General features: G+C 46.7%; 1 protein-coding gene across 2 annotated transcripts in view; it reads left to right on the plus strand.

Annotated features, from left to right (window-relative positions):
• The window catches only part of LOC144175017 (cell adhesion molecule Dscam1-like), a 285,594-nt gene extending 275,161 nt beyond the window's left edge, over nucleotides 1-10,433 (plus strand). The window contains exons 20-25 of one of the 2 annotated variants that reach the window (XM_077704026.1): nucleotides 425-751; nucleotides 1,393-1,563; nucleotides 1,979-2,224; nucleotides 3,006-3,069; nucleotides 7,699-7,790; nucleotides 9,683-10,433. In XM_077704026.1, coding sequence (XP_077560152.1) covers nucleotides 425-751; nucleotides 1,393-1,563; nucleotides 1,979-2,224; nucleotides 3,006-3,069; nucleotides 7,699-7,780 — 890 coding nt within the window. In that variant the 3' untranslated portion in view covers nucleotides 7,781-7,790; nucleotides 9,683-10,433. The remainder of the gene's footprint in view (nucleotides 1-424; nucleotides 752-1,392; nucleotides 1,564-1,978; nucleotides 2,225-3,005; nucleotides 3,070-7,698; nucleotides 7,791-9,682) is intronic. The other variant, XM_077704025.1, reaches the window with a different exon arrangement.
• The last annotated feature ends 1,082 nt before the right edge of the window (nucleotides 10,434-11,515 follow it).

An 11,515-nucleotide genomic window follows, 5' to 3' on the forward strand; every position in this document is an offset into this window, starting at 1 on the left:
TGTTTACGTAGTGGAAGGGCACTGATTTTTAAGTGCAGAGCCCTCTATGGGCTCGCCTTATCGTCGTAGCTCGCTAACGGTCGATGTCAAACAACTGCCGGAATCATGCGGCGCAGCGACATCACGTACCAAAAGTAGCGCCTAGTGTACCGTGGTCAGGGAGTCACGCTGAGGCTTCGAAAACCACGCGGTTTAAATACTCCTAACCATTCTAACCTCGTGAACCGCTGGCATTTGTTATACTGCGAAAGCAGAAAATTTGATTTGCATATTCATCGTGAGAGGAGTGATACAGGGCGTGATGAGTGGTAGCAGTGAGCGGATAACGTAGCCACAACCCATTATGTCGAATCACTGCTCTGCACTTTCGACAGCTTTCACATTAAGTGGAATGGCTCTATTTTTTGTGTGTGTTTCTTCGCAGGGCCTGTAGAGCCAGACCCTAGCCGTCTGTTTGAGATCAACTCGACGTTCGTGGTCTTGCACCTGGAGGCGTGGGAGAGCGGGGGCTGCCCTGTCTCGTACTTCGTGGTCCAGTACCGACCCGAGGCGGAGTCACGGCAGTCCCCTTCTTCGCCGGGCTCCTCGTCGGAGTGGACCCTGCATTCGAACAATGTGGTGCCGCAGCAGCAGCTCGTGCAACTGGCCGACCTCGTTCCGGGCTCGTGGTACACGCTACTCATGTCCGCCCACAACGATGCCGGCTCGACAGAAGTCGAACTCAGCTTTGCTACGCTCACGCCAGCAGGAGGTATGCAATTGCTTCATGGCGTGCGCATGGCGTGTTTTTGTCTTATATGCTGGTGTCGCCATTTACCGAAGGAACTAGTCGAGGTTATCGAGACGTAAGTCAGCGTTATATGTCGTGGAAGCTCTGCGGTAGTGGAATAAATAAATAAATAAATAAATAAATAAATAAATAAATAAATAAATAAATAAATAAATAAATAAATAAATAAATAAATAAATAAATAAGATGTTCTTGATATATTATCTTCAATCAATGGTTTCAGATAAAAAAATTGAGTTTCAACTTGGCTGTTACTGTATTGAAATAATACGTTCCTATGAACGTAAGAGTAGTGATGTTGTGCTTTTGCTTTAGTTGTGCTTATTGTACCTCCAAATTTCCCAGCTTCGACACAATGTATACGACGTGAATGGCAAAGAGGGCCACTTTTGAACATCCGGAACTGAAGTTTTTTGTTTTCTTCTCAGGTAGCCACACGTTGCGCTCGCCAATCATTGAGCGGCAGTTATTTTTCTTTCCTCAAACATAAGACACCCACAATTTGTTATTGAGGAAAACAAGCTGAGGTTGTCACAAGTCGAACAATTTTGCCGTCGTATAGGTCACATTAAATTGCAGTAAATTCGGGTTACATTTTTCAGACCTTCCTTCGAGGAGCTATGGACTACTGGATCCCCAGGTGGCCTTTTATCGGCATCTCACTGTGACCGTGCCAATCGTCAGCGCCATCTTGGTGTTGGTCATTGTCGTCGGCGTTGTCTGCGTGATGCTGCGGAGGCGACACTACGACCCTCGGCACCGCATCGGCCAAGGTACGGACGCATTTTGAGGCCTTATTACAGCAGGCTGGTCAATGTAAGCAAAAATATAACGGTGTGGAGGTACTATTTTACCCACGCGTATTTAACTTGTGGACTGAGTTCTCGGGCCGATGGGCATAGTTCACATTCTTTGATTTAAAGGAAGTTGGTGCAACCAACTCCAACTGAATAACGTCGCCTGTCGCGCCAAACGCTTTCAAATGAGAGCCGTCGAGGGGACGCCTTATTAGACATGCTCGCCGACCCGCGCTGCACAGTGGATCAGCGAAGAAACTGGGCGAGAAACTTTGTGGCAGCTATCTACTGATTATTATTAATAGCCCCATGTAATGGCACAATGTCATTTAGCAGTTACAACCGGGCAGCGCGCATTTTTCGCGTGTGAGTGGTTTTGAAATATTTACAGGCATGGTGGTCGCCGAATGCTACGACGCCAGCAAGGGCGACATGATGCTGGCCGTGTCGCGCGAGTCTCAGGCCAGGGAGCCCGTGTACTACCCGGCGCCCTACGCCACTCATAACAGAGGTCGGACGGCCACCGAAGCCGGGCTCGGGACGGGCCAGTGCAACAGCGTGGTAGGCGCCCGATCCGGAGGCCAAGACGAGGGGAGGAACCGCACCTACGACGTGCCCTATCCCGTCAAGAGAGTAGGTCAATACAGACCCTGGCACCTCGTTTTTCTTCTCACCTGCATGCTGTCCACAGCCATTCAGGGAGTAACATAGTTGGCATTGCGCGGTTTACGTACTTTCTTGTGGAAGGCCTTCGGGCCCTTAAGTGTGAATAAATGCAATGAAATGAATGACACCTTGAGATTTGAAGAAGGCGCAAATACAAAAATGCGTTATTCTGAGGCAAAAATATCAAAACTGTCATTGTATCACTGACATGAAGTCTACGGGAAGCACTCTTTACGAATCAGCACCGATTGCTTATGCACGGTAGTAGACGATGACTTCGAACGCTTTCCCAAGAACAGTCTCACAATTGTTCTCCTCCTTATTTTATAGAACAGCGTTTTCGTGCTCGGGCAGCGCTCTTTTGCTTTAGCACCTCGACTAAGCATCTTAAAACTGTTACAGAGCGATGTTTAGCAACTACGTTCTTCGTCGGAGGCAATCCTTTTGATACGTTAGCATGTGCGGCAGGCTTAGCACACGACAGATGATATTCACAAGGTGCGGTATCCGAAGATATCGCGATAAATATTCTAAGAATAGAAAAAATGGTTTCTTGTGGTTTTGATGTAGCCCAAAGCACAGTAAGGCAACCTGCATACGAGCTGCCTTGTTACTTTATTTTATACTAAGTTCTATATCTGCTGAAACACATAACGTTCACGAACAGAACCCCCAAGTACGTCTTCTGATTCTCTATGGCTGAACCCATCCGTCACTGAGCAACGTTTCTGGTGTGTTCTGTCGCTGTGCAGCTAGAAGTCTGGGACCCGAGCCCAGAAACGCTACTGACGTGCATGGAAGTCTACGAAGAAGTAGGTAAGTATAACTAGGTTTAACGGAATTTTAAAAAATTATTTTTGTAAAATATCAGAGGCTCCGATAAAAAACAATGTTAAGAGGAGCATTTAGAACTTCATTAGGACTCCCCCAATGCACACGCACGAGAAAGTGACAAAAAAAACCGGGGTATCTCAACTAACGGCACACATGGGGAAGGGGGAAGCATACAGTGTGTTAAGTGCATTCAAAAATTGTAAGTCTCCCTTGCCACAGGGCACACACTGATATACGCGACATCCCAATTACGAAGACGGAGGAGAAGTCAAATTGGAAGAGGAGAACTGAAAATTTGAAAGTTAAAGGGGCACTGACACAAAATTTTGAAGGCCAGATAACTTCGGAGATAGATTGGTGGGAACACATATACATCATCTGCAAAATATCAGTGGCGAATACAGCCTAGAACATATTTAAAATCAATTTTTAAGTGTGCGAAACGCAACCGAGCAGCCAGCAGAGGACCAAACGCAATTGTAAATAAACAACATCCAAACACGTCACGAGTTTGTGTTTGCCGCTTCCGCACTACCGGCTTTTTTTCGCCGGCTCGCCCGGCTCGCCGCTCCAATCGGAGGGCCGGAGGGCGGAGCTTTTGCTCTCGAGAACGAACGACCCGATCGTTGGCGGCGGAGGCGCCGTGATTTCGTCAGCTAATCGGGCAGCTGGCCACGACCAAAGTTCTACAGCGATTCCAGGCACTCTGTTTCTATTACTGTTTATTACCATTGGATGCGAAAACGCGCCGGAGGCACGAAAAGCTCACTGAGCTATCCGCCCGGTCGCTGTGAAGGCGGCGGCCGCGGCCGCGAAGTGGCCCAGGCCGGCGCAGGTAGCTCGAGTGATAGCTTGTTACCGCTGCACGAAATTGTCTCCAAGTCCCGACCATGGTGGCTTACATGAGAAAGGAGTTAATGATGCGATGGCGGGTTGAATTAAAAATTGTCATCTGCACCGTTTACGAGAGCGGCACTCGAATACCCGCCGCAGTGCTGAGCCGAACACATCTGTAGGCGGACCTGTAGGCAGACCGGCCGGCTGCTCCCAGCGCGCGTCTTGCCACCCACCGTCTCGAGCGTCGCGCGTCGTTCTTTAGCCGCGGTAGCATTTGCACTCGCAGCGCCTGCGTCACATCCACGGTCGCTTTTTAATTAAGCGCCTCACGAGATCAGTACGTGGGGGCATTCGGAGAAACTGCCGTCGATGCGGATTCCACAGTGTTACGGCGGCTCTGCTCTGTGATATCCCTCCGACGGTCACGTGGTCAGCTTTGTGCACACAAAATCCACAAAATCCATCTTTTCGCGGCACTCGCTGAAACCGAAACTGCGACTGGCCGCATTGAAAATGCCTCTAATTAAACAACCGTCGCACGCTGAAGCAAATGATGCTTCTACAGGTTATAAGTAGGTCACTAGCTACTTATCGCAACAAAAAAAAAACAAGATGCAAAATTTTTGTGTCAGTGCCCCTTTAAAGCGAGTACGGAGCGAAATAGAAGCGAGGAAAAAAGCGCGAACGGAAAAAAATAAAGCCGTTTCAGTCGACGTGTAAGCTGTCGGAAGCGCAGAGCAGTGATTCGCCATAATCAGCTGTGGCGCCGTTATCCCCTCACTGTTACCACCCATCACGCTCTTCGCCGCCCTGTCTTACTCCTCTCCTGATAAATTGAACGGAGGTTTGTCCAACGCATTTCAAATTTCCCGCCTTCACAGTGTTTGCGCGCCCCCTGGCTGAAGCAGCGAAAGCAGGACTATTGTTCTTTTACAGCAAAGATGTAAATGGCTAGGATCTAGCATATCGTCTCCGGTCCCAGAGCGATGTAGACAGGAATGGCTAGCTAGCGTAGCGCCACGTAGCGGAGCCCACTCAAATCCCCGGAATCGTAAAACTGCGCGCCACACCCCCGGGGCATGGAAAAAATCATACAAAATTAAAAAGTTCCTAGGTCCTTCATAGAGCATGCGCTGTGATCACCATACCCGCGCTATAATAAATTTCTACCCACGATTCCTGTATGTTCTGTAGCGTAAGCTACACTGGCCGAGGGTGGGCAGTTTCGCGTGTGCCGTAAAGGGCCGTTCTGCGCAAGCGCGGGGGGGCATTGGATTAAATTCGATTCGATTAGCTTGGCTTGGCTTGGCTTGGATTAGATTAGATTAGATTTGATTTGGATTGGATTAAAGTGGATTGTGTTGGATTGTATTGCGTCACACCCGCGGCAGACTCACTGGCGCCGGCGCGTGCCCAGGTGTGCGCCTCAATTGCGCAGTCGCTAAGTCTGACGCTACGTCGGAGCCGCTTGATAGCTGTTTCCCGTGGCTCGTAAAGAGCCGTGCTGAGCATGCGCGAGGAGCAGTGACTGGACAGGACTGGACTTTCACTTAAAAACCAAGAACAATGCTCAATCGCAAATTACAAACAAACGTGTTTTGCTTCGTGCACTCCTTGGACTACGACCCAGTCAAACCTCGCGGTGAGGCTCGGCACCGCAGCTTTGCTGGTTGTCCCTCTTCACGGGGTGGAAGGGCTCTGAATTTTTTTGTGCTTGCTCTTCATTCTACAAGTGCCGGCGCCTTACTCCGCAGTTTGGAACGCACCATTTTTTTCTTGCGCTGCCCCTTTTTTCCGTTTACTGTCGTAAAAACCAACCTAACGAACGTTCCTAACTAAGTGAACGCGGAGGCTGTCGGTTAATTACATGTATTTTGCCTCAATTGTACCTGCCATTTTCTTTGCGCTAAACAACGAGAAGATGTATGACAAGCGCAAGCGGTCACGAGTTTCGAGCGGTTATGACTACATAAAGGGCTTGTTTTTCGAAGTTTGTGTGGAACGCCGTGAAGACGGGACGCCGTGGGGCGAGCTACGACGACAAGGCGAGCCCATAACATTGCTCTGCACTTAAAACGAATGTTCAGTGTGTTCGTTTAGTACGGGTCTTTGGCCATGGAGATGAAACGTGCAAGTCGAGTAGCTGGAAAACCAGTGACCCGATGTGTTCTTTTAGTACGCGTTGCGTTCTGCGCTTGGCGTTGGAAAACGATTGTCCCGGTGTTTTAGCACCGTGACCCCATGAGAATACGACGACGAACGACTACAAGAACATGCGACGCCGGCAATTGCTGAAGGACACTAATTAATTTGTAATATAGGATTTAATTATAGCGAACTGTCATTGTACGGCCGCTTTCTTTCAGGAAGTAAATAAGTATTTTGAAGTCCTGACCAATTTAAATAAGCGATTTAGCCCTTGCCAATCCGTCTTTTGTGCGTACGTGCCTTAAACCTTGAGGGCGTCATCATCATCATCATCATCCGAGCCCTTAAAGGAGCCATGAAGAGAAAACACAAGTTTGGTTCATTCAAAAGATTGTCTCGTTAGAATCATACTGACACCATTTTTAACGTAAACTTCGCTAAAATAAGCTACATAATCAGGATAAACGGCAATGGTCATGCGACCCACCAGCTCATTTCCCGCAACAGAACCTACGTCGTCACATGAGTTAAGCTCTGCGATTGGCGGAGGCTGGCAGAAGCAGACGCGAATTAGGTAGAACTTACAAACTAGACGAACGAGCGATTTGCGCTTAAATTTAGGGCACATTCTTTACAAAGCAACAAGAATGATGGGACAAACAGTGGAAGTTACGAAAGCACATGTAAACATAGAAGTACTGATGCGTTCTGCTGTTCGTACTGCGCACAGCATGCTTGGTTTAGCTGCACAGCACTACGGGGCTTGGGGTTGTCTCAGGTGACACTGGCCGATTGACGCAAGCAACGGTGTCTTACGTGACCCCATTTGTCGAGCGAGCACTGTTTCAGGGAACGAATATTTTCTCTCAGAACAAAAACAAGCCAGGTTTAAATGCGGGCAAAAACAAACCAAACGCTTGCCACGGTATGGTGGCGCCATCTAGGTTACGGAACGTAAAGAAACGCGGGAACAAACCAACACCGCTGTACAGGGTGGAGACAACCTTTGAACGGTCCTGTGCCGCCGCAATTGGGCCACCGGGCTCAACGCGTTATTCTTTCCGTTTCCCACGAGACCTAGCAACGCGAAAAAGACAATATGATTCAAACTTCTTCAGTAAACCGCGTTGCGGCGATAATTTTAGCGCGGTTTTGACACAAAGACTTGCTTCGGCGGCGAGCGAGCAACCGAAAATGGCGGCGCCAGCGTATACGTGTCTCTACCCTGTACGGAGGATGCGTGAATGAAGGTACTCTAGGCTGCAGAGCGGTCGGTTTCAGTGACGTCACTTGGGACCACGAAAACGCACGATTGAGCGGGAAAATAAAAATTTTAACCTAAATTGTTTAATTTCTCAGTGAATAAAGCACCGTTTGTATCCGTACAAGCGCTGGGGGCACTATAAAACGCGAAACCTTTCGAATAAAACCAACTTGCATTTTCTCTTCATGGCTCCTTTAAGGCACTTCGCTCCTAAAAAGAGAACTTGCCGGTGTATATCAGCATGCTGTTATAGCGTACATTAGGTTACGGGAAATTTGGCGCCAGTGTCTCACGCCCATCAGGGCAATAAAGCCACCTCGCATCAGCAAACGCTGGGCTCCTCTCCCTTTATACGTTCGCAGGCCGAGAAGCGATTTACAGAAGCTCGCCCTTCCATGTCTCGAAGCCCAAAAGCCAGGTGAAGCCTTACGGGGAAGATGGTGATATTTAGGTGGTAAGTATTCCGGTGTGCCGCCGAAAATGTTTTGTACGTCAGGAAGTGTATAAAACATGACCGTGATTAGTGCCTTTGGTGGAACAAGAAATGCATGTTGGAGAGTCCAGGCCTTTCCAGTCATCGTGGTTGTAAGCGAATAGAAATTTTCGGAAAGCTTCTGATACACTTCACAGTCAGTTCAAAAAGGGGTGGTATGTTTTGCCTTTAAACAAAATGCTTTTAAATTTCTTATTGTATCGCAAAATATACGGTGTCTGAAATAAATGGAGCGCGGGCTTAAAACTTTATTTTTAATTTCCTGCAAGCAACTGTGCGATACTTTCTTCAATTTGATTGCGCGCTGTCATTATATGTAACCTGGCCAGTTTACAAACAAAAAATAAATTATCCTGAGTATTCTATAAAGACGAAATCACGTCGTTGTACAAAATGGTTAACATCTAAAAAATATTCACTGGGGCGGGGGCCGGAGGGGGTTGGTCATTCGGGAAAATTCCGAGAACGGGCTAAATTTTTGCGATCTAAAAAGCAATTGTACTGTACACAACAACCACATCATTGCAAGCGGGATCGGAGAACGACCGCCCCAGTGGTCGTAGGTGTTTTAGAAAACGTGTTCAGTTAAGCACTCATTCTGTATCGCGATATCTCGTTCGGGCGTTGTATTTTTATTTGTTTGTACGTTCCCACCTACAGCGCGTGGCCTTAGATGGTGGTGCACAAAATCCAAAAGGAAATAAAATAAAATAAAATGCCATTCGAAACAGAAAAAAAACATGAGTACCAATACATGAGACACTATAACATCGCAAGAGCTAGTATAAATGCCGACATATTATAAATAAAAACATCAACTTCATTTTACCTCACACCATTACACAAAGGAAACAGTCGTTGCATAGGAGAACAAACTTTGTTCCAAACACATTGGATTCTCGAAATGGCTTATAAGCTATCCGCATGTGTTTTGACGACGTCAATCTCTTGCAGTCAGTCACACGATGCAAACATTTAAAGAGAAATATAAAATCTGCATCCGTCCTTCTCTCGGGCAATTCAACAAAATGAAATTTATTTAAAATGTTGTTATACTGGTAATATAATCCTCGATCAAAATGCATATAGGAACAATTCTAACAAAACGTCGTTTAACATCTTCAATTTGCACAGCCTGGCTTGCATGCAAGTTATTGCATACGACAGACCAAAAATAAAGGTTCGGAATGCCTAAGGATAAAACCAATTGTTCGAAGCACGATACATTACGGAAAGGACGCGTGATGCGGATTATTACTCCTAACAGACTGTATGTCTTTTTAACAACCATTTCAATGTGCATATGAAAACTAAGCGCTCAATTGACAAAAAACCCGAGGTCACGACACCCATCAACCCATCTGAGGAAGCATTTATCTAACGTGTGATCGTATGCTTACCAATTGGATGTCTGACCATTTCGGCCGAATTGGTAAGGCATTCGAGATCAAATCTAAAGGTGTGGGTTCGGGCCCCACTTCCTTCTTCCTTTCTTTCTTTCTTACGTAAATTTAAACATGTTAAATGGTGTGTGTGTGTGTGTTTTTGTGTGTGTGTGTGTGTGTGTGTGGGGGGGGGGAGGGGGGGTGTTTGCGTGTGTGCGTGTGCGCGTGCGTGTGTGCATGTGTGCGTGCGCGCGTGCGTGTGTGCGCGTCGAATAGTGTCATGCCATGAGTAGCCAGCTGCTGGTATTCCAGCGCACATTTTTACTTTCGGCTGAACTGGTAACGTGTGTGTAACATAGCAAAAAGCCGAGCAGTCCTTTGGCCATAGGTTTCAACATAAAATTTCTCTCTCTCTCTCTCTCTGACTCTCTCTCTCTCTATGTAACATATTTTTATCCTCTTTTCCAGGAACCGCAAATGAACTGTTGCGCAAGCTCCACGACGTCTAAAGGAACGCAGTGTGCAACGACAGCCAACCCCGAAAACAGCGACTGCTGTGAACAGAAAATATGAACACTTCCGCCTGTTCGGGAGGCGCTTTTTCTGGCCTATACCTCCAAAAAAACTTGCGGGCCCCGTTTTCCACTGTGGAAGAAGATACCGTGTGGCCAATGCCTGCCTGCCGTCGAACTCCGAAGGTTAACAGACTGTTACTGGAAAAGAAATCTGGCTACGTGAAAGCCATTACTCCTCGGACTTCAGTGGGTTCCCGCAATGACGTAGTGTACGTGCACTTATTGCTCGAAGCTGAGTGAGTTAGATGACCGGCGCTGAGTGAGCGACTTTGTGTGTTTTATAAACAAAAGTGATGGAAGTGACTGCATTATGTGTTACTGCTCGCCGAAACGTGTTCGCTCCAAGCATCATGCCACAACCACCGTCAGACTGGACTGCTCAGTGTGCTCGACATGTGCCTCAAGATATAACTTAAGAACGAACAGAATTTGTTCAGTTCGGATTATTACTTACACCACTGGTTCCTTTCAGGCAGGTGCCGGATGTTATTTATTAATTTGTGGATGTAGCCTTTCTCCTAAATTTCTGTGGGCGTTAAAAGTTAATAAAAACGGTTTATATAATACTCGTTCAAAACTGATCCCGGTGAACGTAGGAAAACAAGGCTCTTGCTGCGCACCTTGTTTTTCAGCTGTTGTTTTTTTTATAAAAGGCCACATAAAAATGTTCGTAATCATCCACGGCTGTTTCTTTGTGATTTGTGATTTATGAGGACTTCCTTCCAAAAAAACCATTTTCTTGGAGCACTGGTAAATCCCTGAAAGGGCAACCTTGCTATTATCAGATAGCTTTTGGCTGCAAACTGGGAATGTTGTATTACTACTAGGAGTCTAAAAGCTGCTTTAACCTTGCGCAATTGATTCCTGTGCTCTGGTTTGAGTGAAAGATTATGTTTCCTCAAACTTTATAGCAAAAGCCCTGGGGCTTTTGTTCAGGGCGTGTTATGGACCTGATGGAGCCCTAACATTGGGACAAACGTTTGCAAAGAGGAAGAATACGGGACCTGATTATATGGTTTCCCACAATGTGAGCACCGCACGACGTATGGCTTGTCGCTCAGGTGAGTTCTTGGCTGCTAGCAACTCTTCCCACTTTAGCTCATGATACTTCGGCAATAAGATTTGCCAACACATTGGTTGCTGTGGCCACAGACAAACATTTTGAATTTAAAAAGAGCTGATCCTTGTTGCCAAACAGAACTCGTATTTTTGCCGCAGCGAAATATCTGTTTGGAAGAGACGACCTACCTGAAGACGCAATGCCAGTTCATTGCTTGGTGTACAAAATTCGTTACCTTAACATGCATCAAAAACAGATGGTTGAATAAGAACTGTCACCATGCTATGCAATTCAACAACAATATCCCACATCTCACGCTATTTGCCTGCTATTTCTGTCCCCCTACTGGAGGTTTCAAAAGTTCAATTTTGCCGCGTTCGCGCCATCTTTTGGGCGGTTGGGACTCGGCGTTCTAGCCTCGAGTGCGATGCTTTGGGGCAAGCCTTGATTGCATTTGATGGTTAAAACGGCGTTGTCAACGCCGTTTTTTTAATTTTCTTACGCGAAAATGGAATTCGCATCCACTGCAAATACCTGCGTTGTATTGACGATCGTCCTCAAATAAGCCTAGTATTATCTTTTTCTGAACAATGTTGGCAATATGTAGAATAGTTTTAGGTTTACTAGATTTAAAATGTCTTGCCTGTATAAATGTAGTGCTGAAGA

This window comes from Haemaphysalis longicornis, unplaced genomic scaffold, assembly GCF_048455015.1.
Source record: "Haemaphysalis longicornis isolate Haplotype H1 unplaced genomic scaffold, Haemaphysalis longicornis Haplotype H1 scaffold_3, whole genome shotgun sequence".
NCBI lineage: Eukaryota > Metazoa > Arthropoda > Arachnida > Ixodida > Ixodidae > Haemaphysalis > Haemaphysalis longicornis.